Source organism: Scyliorhinus canicula, chromosome 9 (genome assembly GCF_902713615.1).
Source record: "Scyliorhinus canicula chromosome 9, sScyCan1.1, whole genome shotgun sequence".
Classification (NCBI taxonomy): Eukaryota; Metazoa; Chordata; class Chondrichthyes; order Carcharhiniformes; family Scyliorhinidae; genus Scyliorhinus; species Scyliorhinus canicula.
The window spans coordinates 132456750-132480454 of record NC_052154.1 but is presented as its reverse complement, the minus strand read 5'-3'; the positions used below and the strand labels follow the sequence as shown (position 1 = coordinate 132480454).

At 52.1% G+C, this 23705-nt stretch overlaps 1 protein-coding gene across 7 annotated transcripts in view; it reads right to left on the bottom strand.

Annotated features, from left to right (window-relative positions):
- LOC119971708 (inner centromere protein-like) overlaps positions 1 to 23705 on the bottom strand; it is a 106214-nt gene that overhangs the window by 4530 nt on the left and 77979 nt on the right. For 5 of the 7 annotated variants that reach the window (XM_038807626.1, XM_038807630.1, XM_038807632.1 and 2 more), the window contains one exon: positions 11072 to 11263. The exons of 1 other annotated variant lie outside the window; for it this stretch is intronic. In XM_038807626.1, coding sequence (XP_038663554.1) covers positions 11072 to 11263 — 192 coding nt within the window. Of the gene's footprint in view, positions 1 to 11071; positions 11264 to 22736; positions 22853 to 23705 lie in introns of those variants that run through there. One more of the 7 variants, XM_038807633.1, reaches the window with a different exon arrangement.

The window sequence follows — 23705 nt, the reverse complement described above, 5'->3', positions numbered from 1 at the left end:
CAGCACGGTGGCCTAGTGGTTAGCACAACCGCCTCATGGCGCTGAGGTCCCAGGTTCGATCCCGGCTCTGGGTCACTGTCCGTGTGGAGTTTGCACATTCTCCCCGTGTCTGCGTGGGTTTCGCCCCCACAACCCAAAAATGTGCAGAGTAGGTGGATTGGCCACGCTAAATTGCCCCTTAATAGACAAAATAATTGGGTAATCTAAAATTAAAAAAATATATATATATATTTCCAAGTCAGGGTAGTGAGTGACCTTGGAGGGGGAATCTCCAGGTGGTGGGATTCCCAGGTGTCTGCTGCTCTTCACCTTCTAGATGGTAGTGGTTGTGGGTTTGGAAGGTGCTGTCCAAGGAACCTTGGTGAGTTACTGCAGTGTATCTTTTAGATGCTGCCACTGTCAGTCAGTGGTGGAGGGTTTGAATGTTTGTGAAAGGAGGAGCAATCAAGCGGGCTTTGTCCTGAATGGTATGGAGCTTCTCGTGTTGTGGGAGCTGCAAGTGGCAAGTATTCCATTACACTCCTGACTTGTGCCTTGTAGATGGTGGATAGGCTTTTTTTGTTGGGGGGGGGGGGGGGGGGGGCTTTGACCCTCACTGGTAGCCACAGTACTAATATGGCCTGTCCCAGTTCAGTTTTTGATCAATGGTAACCCCCAGGGTATTCAGCGATGTCATTCAAGGGGCAATGATTAGATCCTCTCTTGCAGGAGATGGTCATTGCATGGCGGAAATGTAACTTGCTCCCATCTCACTTCGCCTCACCTCCGGCACAGCTCGTTTGCCCATGTTTGAACTACAGTAGCAATGGGCGGCACAGTAGTGCAGTGGTTAGCACTGTTGCTTCACAGCGCCAGGGTCCCAGGTTCGATTCCTGGCCTGGGTCGCTGTCTGTGCGGAGTCTGCACTTCTCCTTGTGTTGCGTGGGTTTCCTCCGGGTGCTCTAGTTTCCTCCCACAAGTCCTGAAAGACGCGCTGTTAGGTGAATTGGACATTCTGAATTCTCCCTCAGTGTACCCGAACAGGCGGCGGAATGTGGCGACGAGGGGATTTTCACAGTAACTTCATTGCGGTGTTAATGCAAGCTTACTTGAAATGAAAATCGCTTATTGTCACAAAGTAGGTTTCAAATGAAGTTACTGTGAAAAGCCCCTAGTCGCCACATTCCGGCACCTGTTCGGGGAGGCTGGTACGGGAATTGAACCCCGCTGTTGGCCTGCTTTAAAAGCCAGCTATTTAGCCCTGTGCTAAACCAGCCCCTATACTTGTGACAATAATAAAGATTATTATTATAATAATAATGTCAGGAGCATAGTGACCCTGGCGGAACCAAATGGAGTGTCCATGAGCAGGTTATTGCTGAATAAGTGTCACTTGATAGCATTGTTGAGGACTCCTTCCATCACTTTGCTGATGGAGTGAAGACTGATAGGGTGGTAATTGGCTGGATTGCATTTGTCCGATTGCTTGTGTACAGGACACACCTGGGCAATTTTCACACTGCCAGTTTCACACTGCCAGTAGATGCAAATTTTGTAGCTGCAGTAGAACAACTTGGCTAGGGGTGTGGCAAGTTCTGAAGCACAAGTCTTCAGTACTATTGTCGGGATATTGTCAGGCCCTATTGCCGTTGCAATATCCAGTGCCATCAGCCGTTTCTCGATATCATGTGGAGTGAATTGTATTGGCTGAAGACGGACATGTCATGTTGGGGACCTCTGGAGGAGACCGAGATGGATCATAAGACTTAGAAGCAGAATTAGGCCACTCGGCCCATTGAGTCTGCTCCGCCATTCAATCATGGCTGATATTTTTCTCCAGGGCCAGGATTCGAACCCAGGTCCTCAGTGCATTGTCCCAGTGTTAACCACTGCACAACATGCTGCCGGCTCATTTGTATTCTGAACTGCCAGCTGAACCTGCATGTTAACCTTAAGATAATCTTGAACAAGTACTCCCCAAGTCCCTTTGAGCTTTTGCTTTCCTTTTTAAAAAAAAAAAAATTTAGTGTACCCAATTAATTTTTTCCAATTAAGGGGCAATTTAGCATGTTCAATCCACCTATCTTGCACATCTTTGGGTTGTGGGGGCGAAACCCACGCAAACACGGGGAGAATGTGCAAACTCCACACAGACAGTGACCCAGAGCCGGTATCGAACCTGGGACCTCAGCGCCGTGAGGCTGCAGGGCTAACCCACTGCGCCACCGTGCTGCCGAGCTTTTGCTTTCCTAAGGATTTCCCCATTTAGAAAATAGTCTATGCCTTTAGAGCATATTCTGCATTCTTGCCATCCTCAGTGCTTTCTCCAAGTGGTGTTCAACAGGGAGTATTGATAAATCAGCTGATGGTGGCTGGTACTTGGTAATCAGCAGGAGGTTTCCTTACCCATGTTTAACCTGAAGCAATGAGACTTCCTGGGGTCCATGGTTGATGTTGAGGACTCCCAGGGCAACTCATTCCTGACTGTATGTCACTGTGTCGCCATCTCTACTGGGTCTGTCCTTCGGGGAGATAGGATACCCAGGGATGGTGATAGTGATGTTTGGGCCACTGACTGTAAGGTATGATTCTGTGAGTATGACTGTCAGGCTGCTGCTTAACAAGTCTGTGAGACAGCTCTCCCAACTTCGAGAGAAGTCCCCAGATGTTGGTAAGGAAGACTTTGCAGGGTTGACAGAGCTGGGTTTGTCGTTGTCGGTTCCTGGTGGTCAATCGTTTTCATTCCTGTGTGTTTTTTTAGCGGTTGAATACAACAGAGTGGCTTGCTAGGCCATTTCAGAGGGCATTTAAGAATAAACATTGCTGTGGGTCTAGTGTCACATGTACAAAGAACAAAGAAAATTACAGCACAGGAACAGGCCCTTCAGCCTCCCAGCCTGCACCGATCCAGATCCTTTATCTAAACCTGTCGCCTATTTTCCAAGGATCTACTTCCCTCTGTTCCCTGCCCGTTCATATATCTGTCTAGATGCATCTTAAATGATGCTATCGTGCCTGCCTCTACCACTTCTGCTGGCAAAGCGTTCCAGGCACCCACCACCCTCTGATTAAAAAAACTTTCCACGCACATCTCCCTTAAACTTTCCCCCTCTCACCTTGAAATTGTGACCCCTTGTAATTGACACCCCCACTCTTGGAAAAAGCTTGTTGCTGTCCACCCTGTCCATACCTCAATTTTGTAGACCTCAATCAAGTCCCCCTCAACCTCCATCTTTCCAACGAAAACAATCCTAATCTACTCAACCTTTCTTCATAGCTAGCACCCTCCACACCAGGCAACATCCTGGTGAACCTCCTCTGCACCCTCTCTAAAGCATCCACATCCTTCTGGTAATGTGGCGACCAGAACTGCACGCAGTATTCCAAATGTGGCCTAACCAATGTCCTATACAACTGTAACATGACCTGCCGACTCTTGTACTCAATACCCCGTCCAATGAAGGCAAGCATGCTGTATGCCTTCTTGACCACTCTATATCGACCTGCGTTGCCACCTTCAGGGTACAATGGACCAGAACTCCCAGATTTCTCTGTACATTAATTTTCCCCAGACTCTTCCATTGACCATAGTCCGCTCTTGAATTAGATCTTCCAAAATGCATCACCTCGCATTTGCCTGGATTGAACTCCATCTGCCATTTCTCTGCCCAACTCTCCAATCTATCTATATTTTGCTGTATTCTCTGACCATCCTCCTCGCTATCTGCTACTCCACCAATCTTAGTATCAGCTGGAAACTTGCTAATCAGACCACCTATACCGTCGTCCAGATCATTTAGGTCAGACCAGGTAAGGTTGGCAGGATTTCCCCAAAGGAAATTAGTGATCTAGATGGTTTTTAATGACAATCGACAATGGTTTCATGGCCATCATTAGACTTTTAATTCCAGATATTTAAATTATAGATTCAGCATAACTTCCTTGGCTTTTGAACTTTTACCTTTCTGTTTATAAAGCCAAGGATTCCAATAGCCTGTTCGATGCCCTGCCACCTTCAAAATGTGTACGTGCACATCTGGCTTTATTTCAGCATTCCCTTTAAACTGTTTAGTTTGCGCCCCATCCTTCCTACCAAATTGAATTACTTCACCTGCCATGCATCCACCCATTTCACCAGTATTTGGTACCATTATTTAAAGGAGAAAAGGGAGAAAGCAGGAAACTACAGGCCAGTCAGTCTGAACTCAAGTGGTGAGAAAATTATTGGAAGCAAGAATTAATCAAGAACAATCAACATGGTTTGTTAAGGGGAGATCACGTCTACCCAACTTGATTGAATTTTTCAATGAGGTGACCAGGTGTATAGATGAGTGCAATGCATTTGACGTACACAAGGCTTGTGATAAGGTCCCACATGGAAAGCGGATGGCGAAGTTAAGAGCTCCTTAAATCCAAGGAAATTTGGCAAATTGGATCCAGAATTGGTTGAGTGGCAGAAAGCAGGTGATGGTCATGGGGTGCTTTTTGAATGGAAGCTGTGTCCAGTGGGGTCCTGCAGGGATCAGTGTTGGGGCCCTTGCTGTTTGTGGTTTACATACATGATTTAGACTTTAATGTAGGAGGATTGATCAGTAAAGTTCACGGATAATATGAACATTGGTGGGGTGGTAAATAGGGAGGAGGATAGCCTTAGATTACAGGAGGATGTAGACAGGCAGGCAGCGGCAAATGGAAGTCAAATGTGGATAAGTGTGAGAAGATTCGCTTGGGCAGGACAAATGGCAAGGCAGGACCCCAGGAATCACAGAAGATCAGAGGGACCTTGGTGCACATGTAACACTGGTCCCTTAAGGTGGATACAGTGGTTAAGGTGGCATATGATATACTTGTCAGCCAAGGCAGAGTGTTTAACAGCAGGGAGGTTATACTGGAACTGTATGAAATGTTGGTTTGGCCACAGCTCGAGTACTGCATGCAGTCTACATTATAGCAGGTGATAGCACTGGAAAGAGTGCAGAAGAGATTTAACAGGATGTTGCCTGGGCTCAAGAATGAGCTATGAAGAGCGATTGGATAGACTTCTGATAGTCTTCCTTTGAGCAGAGGAGACTTGGGGGGGGGGGGGGGGGGGGGGGGGCAACAACCACACCCTGGACTACATTCCTAAGTTACATCTTACCTGCAAACTTTGAAATTCAAGCCCTGTATATTGAAATCCAGGTCATTGCTATGTGTATCATACTGTATTAAGAATTAGTGATTCTGGACTTCCGGTTGCAGCTATGCGGAGCGAAGCCGCACATTCGGCAGCTCCCGCCAGGAACGGAATTTTGGGCTCTTTTAAGGGCCCCCAGCGGTACTTGCTCGACGGTTCCCGACGTGGGAAGGTGTCTGCAGCAGATCCCCAGTGGTCTATGGTCTTGACCAGGAGTGGGGCCAGAAAATAGCGGTGGCAGCGCCTAAGAAAAAGCAGGGGAAGAGAATCAAGATGGCGGCCGGCGGAGGCCTCGAGGAATGGAGGCAGTGGGCGCAGGTGCAGCAGGAGACTCTCCAGCGATGTTTTCAGGAGCTAAAAAAGTGGAGCTGCTAGACTCGCTGAAGGCGAATGCGGACAAGCTGCTGGCGACACAGGCAGCCCAGGGGGTGGAGATCCGGGAGCTCCGACAACAAGCCTCCGAAAGAGAGGATGAGGCTGCGGCCCTCGCGGTAAAGGTGGAGATGCACGAGGCACTCCATAAGAAGTGGCAGGGGCGGTTCGAGGAGATGGAGAACCGGTCGAGGCGGAAAAATTTACAGATCCTGGGCCTCACTGAGGGGCTGGAGGGGTCAGACCTGGGGGCCTATGTGGTCGTTTTGTTGAACTTGCTGATGGGAGCTGGGTCCTTCCAGGGGCCCCTGGAGCTGGAGGGGGCCCACAGAATACTGGCCAGGAGGCCCAAGCCGAATGAGCCGCCATGGGCGGTGCTGGTGCGGTTCCACCGGTTCGCTGACCGAGAGAGTGCGTGCTTAGGTGGGCCAAGAAGGAGCGGAGCAGCAAGTGGGAGAACACGGTGGTGCAGACCTACCAAGACTGGAGTGCGGAGGTGGCTAAGCGGAGGGCCGGGTACAACCGGACGAAGGTGGTGCTCCACAGAAAGTGAGAGAAGTGTGGCATGTTAGAGCCGGCGCGTCTGTGGGTTACTTTCAAGGACCAGCACTTTTATTTTGAGTCCCCGGAGGAGGCGTGGGCCATTGTGCAGGCCGAGAAGTTGTACTCTGACTCAGGGTTGGGGGTTTGTAAAGAACTGTGTTAACCTTTGGTGGGAAGGGTCTCTGTTTCATGTTGTTTTATGTTGTTTTAAGCTGGTTGTGTGTTGGTTCTTGGGCAGGTAGGGTGCTGTCTTTTTTGCGTGGGCGGGGTCGGGCAGAGGGAAAGCGCGGGCTCTTCTTCTGTTTCCCTTGCTGAGGGTGGATGAGGGCGGGGTCGTAGCTGAAAAGCGCGGGCTTTTTTCCCACGCGAGAGCGGGAGGGGGGAAGAGGAGGGTCTGCTGATGGGTCTGGGGGAGGAGGAGTAGCCCCACATTGGGGGGACAGAGGTGTGGCGGGAGTCGCTGCGGTCACCAGAAGTTAGCTGGCTCACAGGAGTGCTACGGAGGGAGTAACGCGGCTGGGAGAGGTCCTAGCCGGGAGGGGAGGGGGGGGGGGGGGCGAAGAGAGTATGGCAAGTCGGCAGGGGAGGGGGGCAGGGAGCACTCTGATCCAGCAGATAACTTGGAATGTGAGGGGGCTGAATGGGCCGGTTAAACGGGCCCGGGTGTTTATGCACCTGAAGGGACTGAAGGCGGACGTGGCTATGCTCCAGGAGACGCACCTGAAGGTGGCGGACCAGGTTAGACTGAGGAAGGGCTGGGTAGGCCAGGTGTTTCATTCGGGGCTGGATGGAAAAAAAATCGGCGGGGGTGGGGGGGGGGGGGGGGGGGAGATTCTGGTGGGAAAAAGGGTGTCGTTTGAGGCGTCAAAGGTGGTGGCTGACAGTGGAGGGAGGTATGTGATGGTGAGCGGCAAGTTGCAAGGGGAGCAGGTGGTGCTGGTGAATGTCTATGCCCCAAATTGGGACGATGCAGGTTTTATGCGGCGCATGCTGGGCCGCATTCCGGATCTAGAGGGGCCGAGGGCCAGGGAGTATTCATTTTTTTCCCACGTGCATAAAGCCCATTCCCGGATCGATTTTTTTGTCCTGAGCAGGGGGGCTGATTTCGAGGGTGAAGGATGCTGAGTATTCTGCAATAGTCATTTCGGACCATGCCCCGCACTGGGTAGACCTTGAGCTGGGGGAAGAGAGGGACCAGCGCCTGCTCTGGTGCCTGGAGGTGGGACTGCTGGCGGATGAGAAGGTGGGCGGGCGGGTTCAGGGGTGTATCAAGAGGTACTTAGAGGCCAATGATAATGGGGATGTCTGGGTGGGGACGGTTTGGGAGGCATTGAAGGCGGTGGATTAGAGGGGAGTTGATTTCCATCCAAGCCCATAGGGAGTGGGGAGAGCAAAGAGAGAGGGAGAGGTTGGTGGGGGAGATGGTGAGGGTGGACAGGAGATACGCAGAGGCTCCGGAGGAGGACTGTTGGGGGAGCGACGTAACCTTCAGGCCAAGTTCGACTTGCTGACCACCGGAAAGGCGGAAGCTCAGTAGAGGAAGGCACAGGGAGCGGTGTACGAATATGGGGAGAAGGCGAGTAGGATGCTGGCGCATCAGCTACATAAGCGAGGCACGGCCAGGGAGATTGGTGGATTGACGGATAGGGGAGGTAATGTGGTGCGAAGGGGGGTGGACATTAATGGGGTCTTCAGGGACTTTTATGGGGAATTGTACCGGTCCGAGCCCCCGGTGGAAGGGGGGGGGGGGGGGGGGGGGGAATGGGCCGCTTTTTGGATAGGCTGAGATTTCCGAAGGTGGAGGAGGAACAGGTGGAGGGGCTGGGGGCGCTGAGGATTGAGCTGGAGGAGCTGGTCAAAGGGATAGGCAGCATGCAGTCAGGGAAGGCGCCGGGGCCGGATGGGTTTCCGGTCAAATTTTACAAAATGTATGCAGACCTGTTGGGCCCCCTGTTGGTTAGGACCTTTAACGAGGCAAAGGAGGGGGGGGGCTTTGCCCCCGACTATGTCACGGGCGCTGATTTCCTTGATCCTTAAACGGGACAAGGACCCCCTACAGTGTGGATCATATAGGCCGATCTCGCTGTTAAAGTGGATGCCAAGCTGTTGCCGAAGATCTTGGCCACAAGGATAGAGGACTGTGTGCCGGGGCCATTCATGAGGACCAGACAGGGTTTGTGAAGGGAAGGCAGCTGAACACCAATATATGTAGGCTTCTGAATGTTATAATGATGCTGGCGGTAGAAGGGGAGGCGGAGATAGTGGTAGCATTAGACGCGGAGAAGGCCTTTGATAGGGTTGAGTGGGGGTACTTGTACGAGGTGCTGGAAAGGGGTTTATCCGTTGGGTGAGGTTGCTCTATCAGGCCCCGATGGCGAGTGTAGCCACGAATAGGAGGAGATCGGAGTACTTTCGGTTGTACCGGGGGCCGAGACAGGGATGTCCCCTGTCCCCCTTGCTCTTTGCGTTGGCAATTGAGGCCCTGGCCATGGCGTTGAGGGAGTCGAGGAATTGGAGGGGTCTGGTGCGGGGTGGGGAGGAGCACAGAGTGTCATTATACGCAAATCTGGGGGCAATGGAGACGGCATAGGGGGGAAGGTGGGGGGCTCCCCCGGGAACATATTTAGGTACATGCAGGTTAGGGCGTTTGCCAGGCGGCAGGTGGAGGGGTTCCCTCTGCTGCCCCCACGTGGGGTACGGGACAGGGTGCTCTCGGGGGTGTGGGTTGGAGGGGGGAGGATTTTGGGCGTGTACCACGTCATGCAGGAGGTGGATGAGGCCTCGGTGGAGGAGCTGAAGGGTAAATGGGAGGAGGAGCTCGGTGAGGAGATTGAGGGGATGTGGGCGGATGCCCTGGAAAGAGTGAATTCCTCCTCTTCCTGTGCGAGGCTCAGCCTCATACAGTTTGTGGTGAATGTGATTCACACTATATATAGTTGCCAATATCACTCCATGTATATATGTTCGTTATCTACCCATTGTAAGTGCAGTTGCACTATCCGACCACCAGAGGGAGTCGCTCTGGGAGTACGCAAAAGTTGTACTGGGCTCCTCCCTTGGCTCCGCCCAGGACTCCTCCCCTTGGGACCGATGTATAAAGATCAGTGCCTTAGAGCCAGCCTGCCATTTCACCTGAAGTTCAACGACGAATAGGCTGGCTCTATTGTAAGTGTATTAAAGCCTCTGTTCAGATCCAACTACACATGTTCGCTGAATTGATGGTTCCATCACAGTTCAAGGTGCTGCACAGGGCCCACATGACTGGGACGAGGATGAGTAGGTTTTTCTGGGGTGAAGACAGGTGTGCTAGGTGCTCGGTGAGCCCAGCGAACCACGCCAATATGTTCTGGGGGAGTTTTGGAAGGGGGTAGCAATGACGATGTCGAGGGTGGTAGGATCCAGGGTCAAGCCAGGCTGGGGACTTGCAATTTTTGGGGTTGCAGTGGAGCCGGGAGTGCAGGAGGCAAAAGAGGCCGGTGTTCTGGCCTTTGCGTCCCTAGTAGCCCGGCGGAGGATCTTGCTTCAATGGAAGGATGCGAGGCCCCCAAGCATGGAGGCCTGGATCAATGATATGGTGGGGAGGTGATAAGGTGGCAGCCTTTCCTGGACTTCCTGGCAGAATGGTAGGAAAATAGGCCGGCGGCAGCAGCAGCAACCCGGGGGGTGGGGGGATGTGTATGTGTTTATTGAATATGCCGGGTGTTTATCTATTTCTTCTTGTTGTAGTTACTGGGGGGGGGGGGGGGGGGGGGGGGGGGTTGGGGTTGGTTTTGGGGGTTAGTGTGTTTTTCTTTTTGTTGTTGTTAATATTGTTTTCTTGTTGTTATTTTCTGTTTTTGATATGTTTTTTAAAATCTCAATAAAAATTATTTAAAAAAAAAGAATTAGTGATTCTAATATCAACACTAGAAAGACACCACTGCATACTTTCAGTCTGAAATAAATGATTACTTGGTTTTGTCCCTCAACAGATTTCATAGCCATATAGGCACTGCCATTTAATCCGATGGGCTTCAATTTTGCTCCAAATCTATTATGTGGTACTTTTATCAAACACCATTTTAAAGTCCACAGGCACAACCTTACCACATTACCCCTCATCAGTCCTTGCCAAAGACACCAATCATGCTCGTCAAACATTGTCTTTAACAAATCATACTTGCTTTCATTTATTAATCCTTTCCAAGCACCACCTCCCTCTCACCAAGTGACAACAGTTTGCCATGCATTATTGTTCCTGCACCAGTCTGAATGTTCACAGATAACAGACTGCCTCACCTGCAGTTGGCAGGTAATCTCTGCTCCTTTCTTTGAATAAGGCAGCAATTTCTAGCAGTTCACAATTCCAAGGAAATTCTTCACAATTTCTAGATGCAGGTAGGTCTGCACTCTGTATAGTTTTAAAACACGTTTTGCAGGTGGTCTTGTGGCACAGTGCTGTGTCCGTGCCTCCAAATCAGAGGTTCAAGCCACACAATGTGACAAAGGGAGGCACCTTAATAACAGAGCATACAAGATCTCTGGTGACAGAAAGAAATTGGAGTGTCACCATCATTACCCATAGCCCAGGCTACAGCAAAGCAACTCTGACTCTCTCAGGGTCCAGTTGGCTGGATAGGTGGTGTGGATCAGATTGGTACCAACAGCATGGGGTTCAATCCCTGTTGTAACTGGGATCAGCCTCCTTGCCCTGCCCATGGGTGGAGATTGTGGGGCTATGAATTAGACCTGCCCTTGGACAGAAAATGAAGAAATGCTCTGAAATATTGTAAACAATGTTGCTCATTGTCCAACATCCTACAGTCTCTAGAAGGTCCAGCCTAAAGGGGCAAAATAAAAAGTGGAATTTTTTTTTTTTTTTTTTTAAATGGTAACAGTAACCTGCTATCCAGTGTTCCAACGTAGTACTTAATCTAACTGGCGATTATACTAAACAGAAAATGAATAAGAGTCTCCTGTCATACGTCATGGTCCCTCAGCCTCGATTACTGAAGCACTCACATGCATCTCCACAGTTACATTCAGTATATTTTTGTTGGAGATCTCGTCCTTCACTTTCTTGTCCTGTTCTTCCTTACACTTTCTTTGCTGATCTCCACAAAGTCTATTCTTATTTGCATGCTCCAATTTCTGTTTTGTGGTTTTCTCATTTTCTAAAGACTGACTTTTCAGCTCTGGAAATTGCTGCTCTTCCTACAAACAGGGAAACACAAATATTAACCTCAAAGGGGCTATAGTGTTAGAAAAATCAAGCCTAATAATTTTTCTAAAAAACCATAAAGTTAAAAACAACTCACTATGTTGGTCCCATTTGCTACAACATAGCCAGAAAATCAAAACAGATAATTAGGCTGATACTAGAGTGAATCTCTAACTCGAGTTCGCTTTTCACTCCCACTACCACCAAACTCAACCTCCATTAGGGCCAATTATATAGGTCCAATGAAGTGGTATTTGAGGTTTGCACAAGATATGTAGCAGAGGGCACCCCGAGTCTCATTGATATACATGAAAACATGAGAAACAAATCAGTTTTCAAATCTCTAATGGCCTGAAACTTCCAAGCTTAACTTCCTCGAGCCTTACATCTTCAAAATGCACAGCAAAGAGACTTCCGGTGGTGGCCATGGAGTGAGTAGTCGCACATTTAGTGGTCCCGCTAAAGGCAGATTTTTTTGGTCTTTTCCCTGCCTATAGGCAAAGTATTCAAGGGCAAAAGGTACAGGAGTGCCTGGGGATAGCTTCTCTGGTTTGGCTAGTGCATGGATCATGGGACAACGTGTGTCACAAGAAAGTGCTTTTGGAGCAGGAGACTTTTCGTGGTCTGCCACAGGGAAAGATGGTGGAGGGCAAGGGAGTTACGCTGCCCGCCCAGTGGTCAACGGAACAGCTGGTGGTGTTGTTGAATAACAAGTTCCAGCAGCAGACGAAAGAGGCCTGGCCAAGGTGGCAGAGCTGCTGAGATCTGGGATCGAGTGAGTTGAGCAAATGCTCGAGTGCCAGGGTCTGGTGATCCAAAGTCGAAGAGGCGGTGGGGAGCACGAGAAGCAGGTGGCCTTGTTGGATGGGGGAGGAAATAGGTGATGGTTAGTAAAATGTTGGAGATTCTGGTAAACGTCTATGCTCCAAATTGGGATGATATGGATTTTATGAGGTGAATCTTTAAACACTGTTATAGATCTGACCTTGGACTGGTTGAGTCCTAAGTCGTTGAGGGCGAGATGTGGGGTTGTTGGCAGGTGAGGGCGTTGTAAGCGGGCGTGGGCTCCCATTCGGGGCTACGTGGAGCTAAAAGACACACAGGGGAGGTCACGGCCGGCACGCTCTGGGAGGCATGGGTGAGTTTATACCAATCCAGACGCATAGGGAGAAAATGGAGGGGGAGGAGAGGACTACATCTGTGGACAGGGTTTTGAGGATGGACAGGAAATACTTGGAGGCAGGGCTGTTGAAGGAAAGGCAGAGGCTCCAGATGGAGTTTGGGCTAGTTTCTACAGGGAAGGCGGTGGGGCAGCTACGGAGGGCTCAGAGGGGCAGTGCTGGAGTACGGGAAGAAGGCGAGTGGGATGTTGGCCCATCAGTTGAGAAAGCAAGAGGCGGCGAGGGAGTTCGGCATAGTTAGTGATAAGGGCAAAGTGGCAAAAAACCTGGTGGGGGATGAAAGTGGTGTTCAAGGAGTTTTATAGAAGGCTCTACGAGTCGGAGCCCCCAGCCAGGGAGGAGGGGTCCGACGGTTCCTGGATGTGTTAAGAGTTTCCCCAAAGTAGAGGAGGGGCTGGTTCAGGGACTGGGGGCCCCAATTGGGCTGAGGAACAATAGAGAATAGGCAGACAAGGCAGACCTCAGGGCCAGATGGGTTCCTGGTCGAGAATAAGAACTTCGGGGCTGACCTATGACCACTGTTGGTGAGGATGCGCGCACGCACGCGCACACAGCACGCACACTTCCGGAGCTAAGTCGCACGTTCGGCAGCTCCCGCCAGGAACGGACCTTTGGGCTCTTTTTAGGGCCCCCAGCGGCACTTGTTCGACGGCTCCCGACGTGGGAAGGTGATAACAACATTCCCCCAGTGGTATATGGCCTGGACCAGGAGTGGGGCGAGTAAAATAGCGGTGGCAGCGCCAAAGCAAAAGCGGGGGAAGAGGCACAAGATGGCGACCGGCGGAGACCTGGAGGCAGTGGGCGCAGGAGCAGCAGGAGACTCTCAAGCGCTGCTTCCAGGAGCTCAAAGCGGAGCTGCTAGAGCCGTTGAAGGCTTCCATCGACAAGCTGATGGAGACTCAGACTGCCCAGGGGGTGGCAATTCAAAAGATCCGACAACAGGCCTCTGAAAGAGAGGATGAGGCCTCAGCCCTCGTGGCAAAGGTGGAGATGCATGAGGCGCTCCATAAAAAGTGATAGGAGCAGTTCGAGGAGCTGGAGAACCGGTCGAGGCGAAAAAATTTGCGGATCTTGGGCCTCCCGGAGGGGCTAGACTTGGGAGCCTACGTGGTCGTCATGCTGAACTCGCTAATGGGAGCTGGGTCCTTCCAGGGGCCCCTGGAGCTGGAGGGGGCCAACAGAATTCTGGCAAGAAGGCCCAAGCCGAATGAGCCGCCATGGGCGGTGCTGGTGCGCTTTCATCGGTTCGCTGACCGGGAGTGTGTGCTCTGGTCGGCCAAGAAGGAGCAGAGCATCAGGTGGGAGAACGCGGTGGTACGGATCTACCAGGACTGGAGTGCAGAGGTGGCTAAGCAGAGGGCCGGGTACAACCGGACAAAGGCGGTGCTACATCGAAAAGGAGTAAAGTTCGGCATGCTGCAGCCGGCGCGTTTGTGGGTCACCTACAGGGACCGGCACTTCTACTTAAGAGTCCCCGGAGGCGGCGTGGGCCTTCGTGCAGGCCGAGAAGTTGGACTCAAACTGAGGATTGGGTGCGGGGACTCTGTGTAACTCTGTTATCTTTTGAGGGGGGGGGGGGGTTTCTGTTTAATGTTGGTTCTATGTTGTTTTCAGGGCGGGTGGGGCACTGTCTTTTTGCTTGGGCTCGGTGGATGGGCTCGAGGAGGGGGGTAGACTGGCTGTGTGGGGAGCTGATGGTGGGAAGGGGGGCCGGGGCCCAGCGGGGGGATGGGGCCGACAATGGGTGTTGTTTTAGAGGTGGCAGGGCCGGACAGGAGGAAAGCACGGGCTTTTTCCCACGCTGAGGGGGGCAGAGTCGGAGCTGGTAGCGCGGGCTTTTTTCCCCACGTGAGAGTGGGAGGGGGAGGAGGAGAGCCTGCTCGTGGGCACTGGGGAGGAGGGGCAGCCCCACGTTGGGAGAAGTCGGAGGAGTGGCGGGAGTTGCCGGGGTCAGCAGGCTTACGGGAGTACTATGGAGGGAGTAATGCGGCTAGGGGGGGGCCCTAGCTTGGCGGGGGGGGGGGGGGGGGGGGGGGGGGTCGTCACCGGACTGCTGCTGGAATGGCCAGGGAGGAGCTGAAGTATGCAGAGGGGGTCGAGTCGGGGGTTTGCCGCTGTGGGAAATGGGCCGAGTGGGAGGCGCGGGCCTGTGGCGGGCAGAGGAAAGGTTATGGCTAGTCGGCGGGGGAAGGGGGCAGGAAGCCCCCTGATCCGGCTAATAGCCTGGAATGTGAGGGGACTGAACGGGCCGGTCAAACGGGCCCGTGTGTTCGCGCACCTGAAGGGGCTGAAGGCGGACGTGGCCATGCTCCAGGAGACACACTTGAAGGTGGTGGACCAGGTTAGATTGAGGAAAGAATGGGGAGGCCAAGTGTTTCATTCAGGGCTGGATGCAAAAAATTGAGGGGTGGCTATCCAGGTGGGAAAGAGGGTGTCGTTTGAGGCGTTGAATGTGGTGGCGGACAGCGGCGGGAGGTATGTGATGGTGAGCGGCAAGCTGCAGGGGGAGCGGGTTGTGTTGGTCAACGTGTACGCACCGAACTGGGACGATGCGGGTTTTATGCGGCGCATGTTGGGCCGCATTCCAGATCTGGAGACCGGGGGCCTGATAATGGGGGTGGATTTTAATACAGTGTTGGACCCGCCACTGGATCTATCCAGGTCCAGGACGGGTAGGAGGCCAGCGGCGGCCAAGGTGTTGAGGGGGTTCATGGATTAGATGGGAGGGGTGGATCCTTGGAGGTTTACGAGGCCAAGGGCCACAAGGTGGCCAGTCCAAGAAGCACCCCGTTCTCGCCTTCCCCCCCCCCCCCCCCCACCACTCACAATGTGCACAAGGCCTATTCCCAGATCGACTTTTTCATTATGAGTAGGACGCTGATTCCGAGGGTGGAGGACGCCGAATATTCGGCGATAGCCATTTCAGATCATGCCCCACATTGGGTGGACCTCGAGCTGGGGGAGGAGAGAGACCAGCGCCCGCTCTGGTGCTTGGAGGTGGGGCTGTTGGCAGATGAGGTGGTGAGCGGGCGGGTTCGAAGAGGTATCATGAGGTACCTGGAGGCTAATGATAATGGCGAGGTCCGAGTGGGGACGGTCTGGGAGGCACTGAAGGCGGTGGTCAGATGGGAGTTGATCTCCATTCGAACCCATAGGGAGAGGAGGGAGCGGAGAGAGAGGGAGAGGTTGGTGGGGGAGCTGGTGAGGGTGGACAGGAGGTACGCGGAGGCTTCGGAGGAGGGATTGCTGAGGGAGCAGTGTAGTCTTCAGGCCAAGTTTGACCTGCTGACCACTAGAAAGGCGGAGGCTCAGTGGAGGTAGGCACAGGGAGCGGTGTATGAATATGGGGAGAAGGTGAGTAGGACGAAGGTGAGTGGGGGGGGGGGGGGGGGGGGAGAAAGAGGCGAGAACGGGGTGCTTCTTGGACTGGCTGCGATTCCTGAGGGTGGAGGAGGGACAGGTGGAGCCGATTGAGCTAGCGGAGCTGGTCAAAGGGATTGGGAGCATGCAGTCGGGGAAGGCGCCGGGGCCAGGTGGGTTCCCGGTCGAATTTTATAAGAAGTATGCAGACCTGTTGTGTCCCCTGTTGGTTCAGACCGTCAACGAGGCATTGGGGGGGGGGGGGGGGGGGGGGGGGGGGGGGTGATTTCCCTGATCCTTAAGCGGGACAAGGACCCCCTGCAGTGTGGGTCATACAGGCCGATCTCGCTGTTAAATGTAGACGCCAAATTGATGGCGAAGATCTTGGCCACGTGAAGGGGCGACAGTTGAACACCAACATACGGAGGCTCTTGAATGTTATAATGATGCCGGCGGTAGAAGGAGAGGCGGAGATAGTGGTGGCGCTGGACGCTGAAAGGCCTTTGATAGGGTTGAGTGGGAGTACTTGTGGGAGGTGCTGGAAAGGTTTGGGTTCGGGGAGGGGTTTGTCAGGTGGGTGGGGCTGCTATATGAGGCCCCGATGGCGAGCGTGACCACGAATAGGAGGAGATCGGAGTATTTTCGGTTATATCAAGGGACGAGGCAGGGGTGGCCCTGTCCCCCCTGCTCTTTGCGTTAGCAATTGAACCCCTGGCCATGGCGTTGAGGGAGTCGAGGAACTGGCACGAGGGAGGAGGAGCACCATGTGTCACTCTAGGCCGATGATTTATTGTTGTATGTGGCGGACCCGGTGGGGGGGAATGCCGGAGGTGATGAAGATCCTTAGGGAATTTGGGGAGTTTTCGGGATATAAGCTCAACCTGGGGAAGAGCGAGCTGTTTGTCGTGCATCCGGGGGACCAGGAGGAGGGGATTGGTAGGCTCCCAATAAAAAGGGCAGGGAGGAGCTTTAGGTACCTGGGGGTCCAGGTGGCTAGGAGCTGGGGGGGCTCTACACAAACTCAACCGTACAAGGCTGGTGGAGCAAATGGAGGAGGAGTTTAAAAGATGGGACATGTTGCTGCTGTCGCTGGCGGCCAGGGTGCAGTCAGTCAAGATGACGGTGCTCCCGAGGTTTTTGTTCCTGTTCCAGTGCCTGCCCATCCTTATCCCGAAGGCTTTTTTCAGGAGGGTCAACAGGAGCATTACAGGGTTTGTGTGGGCGCATGGGACCCCGAGGGTGAGAAGGGTGTTCTTGGAGCGGGCAGGGATAGGGGGGCTGGCGCTGCCCAACCTCTGTGGGTACTATTGGGCTGCTAACGCAGCGATGGTGTGTAAGTGGGTGATGGACGGGAAGGGGCAGCATGGAAGAGGATGGAGATGGCATCCTGTGTGGGCACGAGCCTGGAGGCGCTGGTGATGGCGCCGCTGCCGCTCCCTCCGATGAGGTATACCACGAGCAGGGTGGTGGCGGCCACCCTCAAAATTTGGGGGCAGTGGAGGTGACACAGGGGGGAGGTGGGGGCCTCAATGAGGTCCCCGATATGGGGGAACCATCGGTTTGTCCCGGGGAATATTGACGGTGGGTTCCTGGGTTGGCACAGGGCGGGTATTAGGAGGTTGGGGGACTTGTTTTTAGATGGGAGGTTTGCTAGCCTGGGTGAGCTAGAGGGGAAGTTCGGGCTCCCCCCAGGGAACATCTTCAGATACATGCAGGTGAGGGCGTTTGCCAGGCGGCAGGTGACGGGGTTCCCGCTGTTGCCCCTGCGTGGGGTCCAGGACAGGGTGCTCTCGGGGGTGTGCTATGTCTTTTCGTCCGACGTCATTTCGTCAAACGACACTTCGTCCACGTCTTTTGGTCCAACGTCTTTTTGTCCGCATGTCTTTTGGTCCAACGTTTTTTTTGTCGGATGATTTTTTTTGTCAAAGACTTTTTGTAACTTGACTTATATTGCCAGAGTTGATCTCTGCGTGGATTATTGAAATAGGGATTATATAAACAGAACATTTACTCAGTCTAAATTTGATCCGACTCTGTAACTAGCAGTGGGGACATCACTGAAAACCAATGCTGCAATTTGTCATAATCACGCCATTCCTTGTGATACACCTTTCGTATGTGTTTTCTACAAGAGGGGTGTTTGCACTTTACCTAGCAGAGGGTTTAAATCTTATATTGAATAATGTATATTCCGATCATGTACGGATTGATTCAGATTTTGCTGTGTTAGTGTACTTACGGGAACCAAGTTCCTTCCGACAATCAGTTTAATATCTGCGAAACGCAAAGCTGTCATTTCACAAAGACCTTTGCATTAAAATATGCCAGGCGCCAGTGCCCCAAATGATGGATATATTTTAAAATGTCAATCACCGGAAAATCAAGTACACCCTGCATATGCCTCCCTTAATGAACTATCAAACGTTCATTTAACAGAAGTTCACAGGCGAAATGGAGAAACTAATAATCTTCGCGCAGCAGCACACGCTGTTGGGACAAAATAGAAATAAGCTTTAATTCCGACCTGGAAGTGTTTGATGCTGACACCGGATGCCAAAAGCGAAAACAATTCAATCCCCAGCACAAACATGTATAAAATGAAAAGTAAGTTTTTGTCACCGGGTTTAGATTTAGGAATGTGCTTCGTAGTTACTAATTTAAATGGATTGATCGTAGCTGACATTTATCGTTCAGAAATACTTTCTAGTTTCATGCACTTAACAGTCAAATAAGAGCATTCGAACTCTAAACAAGTATTTCTAACAATGTTTGCAATGTTTTCCATATTGTCTGTGTTACTGCACTACATCGAAGATAATTTGCAGTTATTTCTAGTTAAGAAAATCACCAGGTAAGTCCAGCTAAATTTGTAATTGGATAATTGGACAAAAAGACGTTGGACCAAAAGACGTGCGGACAAAAAGACGTTGGACCAAAAGACGTGGACGAAGTGTCGTTGGACGAAGTGACGTCGGACGAAAAGACGCGACACGCTCGGGGGTGTGGGTTGGAGAGGGGAAGATTTCGTAAATATACCAAGCGATGCAGGAGATAGACGAGGCCTCGGTGGAGGAGCTAAAGGGTAAATGGGAAGAGAAGCTGGGTGAGGAGATTGAGGAGGGGACGTAGGCAGATGCTCTAGGAAGGGTGAACTCCTCTTCTTGTGCGAGGCTCAGCCTCATACAGTTTAAGGTGCTGCATAGGGCTCATATGACCGGGACGAGGATGAGTCGGTTCTTTGGGGGCGAGGACAGGTGCAGTAGATGCTCAGGGAGCCCAGCGAATCATGCCCATATGTTCTGGGCATGCCCAGCGCTGAGGGAATTTTGGAAGGGGATAGCGAGCACGGTGTCGAGGGTGGTAGGATCCAGGGTCAAGCCAGGCTGGTGGCTCGCGATATTCGGCGTTGCAGGGGAGGCGTGAGTGCAGGTGTGGAAGTGAATTTCATTTATTTGTTTTAAACCTTGCTGTCTGTATGTAATATTAAGGGTCTGAAATATATCTGTGATCCTCAAGTTAAAAAATGTTAAAGCGTTGAGGGAGTGAGATGAGAGTAGAATTCTGTATCTGATAATGCAGGGACAGCAAAGATGAGTATGTGAAACCTTGTCGACTGAGACAAGGGATATTGGAATGCGAAAGAGCTGACTCGAGCTGACTCAGGAGCATGAGAGGGAAGGAGATAAGGAAGTTGGGACGTTGGAATGTGAAAGAGCTGACTCAGGAGCACGAGAGAGAAGGAGATAAGGAAGTTGAACCTGAGGGACAGATCGGATAAGAAAAACCGTTAGCAGCAGCAAGTTGCATCATAGTCACCAGCCTTTCTTAGGATAATAATTTCATATAAGCACATGTTCTGGATCCTTGCCAAATCATTGGTGTATCTAGGAATTTAAGGGGACCACCTCTAAGCTGTGTTTGTATAAAGAGACAGTCCATATTTTGGACTTTGGCACTTCTCGAAGGTGGTTCCCCGACTACTTAGAGATTTGTCCCGGCCGTGAATAAACGAATATTCGTTACTGACGTGTTCGAGTGTTTTACTTCTGGACTGACGGACGGCTATGTGAAAGCGCAATTCACACAGGAGGCGAAAGAGGCCGGTGTTCTGGCCTTTGCGTCCCTAGTAGCCCGGCGGAGGATTCTTCTTCAGTGGAAGGATGCGAGGCCCCCAAGTGTGGAGGCCTAGATCAATGATATGGCGGGGTTTACCAAATTGGAAAGGATGAAATTTGCCCCAAGGGGATCAGTTCAGGGGTTTTTCAGGCAGTCGCAGCCTTTTCTAGATTTCCTAGCAGAACGATAGGGAAAGAGGCCAGCAGCAGCAGCAGCCCGGGGGGGGGGGGGGGGGGGGGGGGTTGTCGTCGTCTCGGTGGTTAGGGTTGAAGGGATGTGTACATATGTTCTTTGTTTACGACAGGCGTTAATCTATTTTTTCTGTTTTCTATTTATGGTGGGGGGGGGGTTTGTTCTCTTCGGTTTTTCTCAGTTGTTAATATATAATTTGTTGTTATTAATATTTTGTAAAAATTTGAATAAAAATTATTTCAAAAAAAAAGAATCCAGGGCAGTGTGGGTTCTACAGCCAATATCATTACTGAACATAGAAACCAAGCTGTTGGCCTCGCATATTGAGGACCGTGTCCCAGGGGTGATAGGTGAAGATCAAATGGGTTTTGTAAAGGGGAGGCAGTTGCCAGCGAATGTGAGGAGACTACTCCATGTAATCAGGATGCCTTTGGAGGGCAGGAGGTAGAGGTAGTGGTGGCGATGGACGGGGAGACGGTGTCTGATCGGGTGAAGTGGGCGTATTTGTTGGAGGTGCAGGAGCAGTTCGGGTTGGGCTTTGGGTCTGGCTGTTGTATAAAGCACCAGTTGAGAGTGCGCGATCGGACCAAGCGAGTTTGGTGTACCTCGGGCTGCATCGTGGGATGAGGCAGGTGTGCCCACGTTCTGTTGCTCTTCACCTTGGCAAAAGAGCCACTTGGCAATGGCACTTAGGACATAGAGGGATTGAGTGAGAAGCACATCGAGCACAGAGTCTCATTGTATGCGGATGACCTGATATTGTATATTTCGGACCCGGTGGGCAGCATCATGGGGATCCTGGGGGAGTTTGGCCGGTTCTCAGGATACAAATTGAATATGGGAAAAAGCGAGGTGTTCCCAATTGAGACTATGAGGGCAGGAAAGGATGTTAGGGGAGTTGCCGTGGAGTGGCAAGGGCGTGGCTTAGATATTTGGGTATCCAGGTGGCATGGAGCTGGGTGCAGTTGCACAAGCTGAACCTGACTCGGTTGATGAAGCAGATGAGGGCAGACTTTAAGAGGTGGGATTTGCTGCCGCTGGCAGGGCGGGTACAGACAGTAAAAATGACGATATTGCCAAGATTTCTTTGTGTTTCAAAACCTCCCAAAGTTAGTTCCCAAGTCATTATTTTTTTTAAAGAAGGTCAACGCACTGATCTGTGCACAGGTGTGGGTAGGGAAAGACGCCGCAGGTGAGGAGGGATTTCTTGTAGTGGGTTCATGGCGCTGCCAAATATAAAGAATCACTACGGGGTGGGGATTATTGCTACAGTCAGGAAATGGGTCATGGGGGAAGAGTCAATGTGGAGACAGATGGAAGAGTCATCGCGTAGGGGTGCATATTTAAAGGCTGTGTGGTTGGTGCCTCCACCGTTTTTGCCGGCCAGGTAATTGGAGCCCACTGGTGGTGCAGCGCCAAGGCTGTGGGGACAGTGGCGGCAGCAACTGAGGCTGGAGGGTGCCTCAGATTTGTAATAACCATAGGTTTGTACCGGCGGGGCTGGATGGGAGGTCTCGGGTGTGGCTGCAGACAGAGATTGAGTGTGTAATGGACAATTTTAATACTTAATATTGAATAACTGCTTAATAGTGTGATTAACTAAAGCTGCAGGCGTTTGTGCGCGTGCGCAAGGTTAGAGAGAGAGAAACTGCAAAACTGGGGCGAAATTCTCCGAACCCCAGCAGTGTCGGAGAATCGCCTGGGGCCGCCTAAAATCCCGCCCCCGCCGTGGCAGAGATTCTCCGCCACCCGGGAAGTGGCGATAGCAGAATCTCGCCACTCCGATTGGAGAGGCCCCTGCGGTGATTCTCCGGCCCGGATGGGCCGAAGTCCCGCCGCTGGGAGGCCTCTCCCGCCACCGAGGTTTGAACCACCTCTGGAACGGCGGGATCAGCGGCGTGAGCGGGCCCTGGGGTCCTGGGGGGGGGGGGGGGGGGGGGGGGGGGGCAGGGGGCGATCGAACCCCAGGGGGTGCCCCCACGGTGGCCTGGCCCGCGATCGGGTCCCCCCGCTCAGACTCCAGGCCAGTGCCCTGGGTGCACTTTTTCTCCTTCCGCGGCCGCCATGGCGGAAGCGGAAGAGAACCCCACATCGCACATGCGCCGGCAGTGACGTCAGCGGCCAGCTGCCGCTGACGTCACTGCCGGCGCATGCGCGGACCAGCGAAAGCCTTTCGGCCAGCCCCGCTGCCGGGGGCGCCGGTTTTTTGCGGCAGTCTTCTGGTGCCAACCGCTCCGGCGCGGGGCTGGCCCCCAAAGGTGGGGAATTCCCCACCTTTGGGGAGGCCCGACCCCGGAGTGGTTGGCGCCACTCCCCTACTCCGGGACCCTCCGTCACGCCGGGTAGGGGCGAATGCCGCCCCTGATAACCCAGCTGTCTGAAGGTCAAAATAGTAAGGCCAGGAGAAAAACAACTCCTTATATGGAATGGTTGCGGCGCTCGGCGCACTTTCCTCTCTCCTGTAGAGAGGGGGCGTCCTCTGCAGAGTTAAGAAATAAACTAACTTGCTCTTATTCATGACTGATTATTTCCGAGTTTTCCTTTTTCCCACCACAGTTCTTGGCGACGAAGGATGGGATCCTGTGCTTGAGATAGACACTGGGAGATTCCGAGGAGGCGTTAGCGCTGACTCCTTGAGGGCTTTTCACCTCATCTCAAACGCTTCAATTGGCCATCAGCGTGAGAGGACCAGGAATTACTGGGTCACCTCAACACCGGGATCCGGACTGAAATCTGTGGAACGGAATTGCTCTATTATTAATTATAGACAGTGGTGAACAGTCTCACAGTGACGGGTGGATTTAGACTTGGATCTATCAAACAGGTTGGACCTGTAAAAATACCTAAACGATAGGTATTGGTTTGCTGGTTTAGGAAAACCAAGCCACCTTAGCGGACGCGCTTACGTGCGGGAGCCTCCGGAGGAAAATCAAGTCACAAGGGATAAGGTCACTGTGAGTCTGGGTCACAAGTAAGAGACCGGTCATGGGCAATAGCAATGGGAAAAAGCAAACAAATGCTGCAAGTTTAAATAGCCCTAATATACGATACATGGTTACTAATTATGGACAAGACTCTGAGTCAAGTTAAAATGTGGGTGAAGGAGTGTGGTTTTCCTGAAGGAGGAAGTTTTAGTTTAAGACAATTGGAATTATTAAAAACTCAGTTAGAACAGAGGGCAAAAGAAAGTGGAAAGAAAAGCAAAAGGAAAAGTGAAACAATAAATTGGGCGGCTTACGGTGTGTGGAAAACAGAGGCAGAAATAAGAAATAGACGATCACAGGCGAAACCCAAAGAAACTGCAAATAAATCCAACTCTCTTCAGTGTGTTAAGTCTATTTCAGGTCACCCCATTCCGGATGATCCCGACCTGGATGGCTGCCTCCCGCGCCCAACGGCTCCTCCACAAGTGGCCCCCACGAACCCAGGCCAACAGTTGCGACCAAGCCCTCCACCATATTGTGAACCCCCTCGGGGAACGCCTGAGACGTCCATGGGAACTCTACCGTCAGGAGCTGACCGTCACCCCCTTTACCCAGATATCAGTACCGTGACTACATCCGACTCCCCGGTAGCTCACCATACC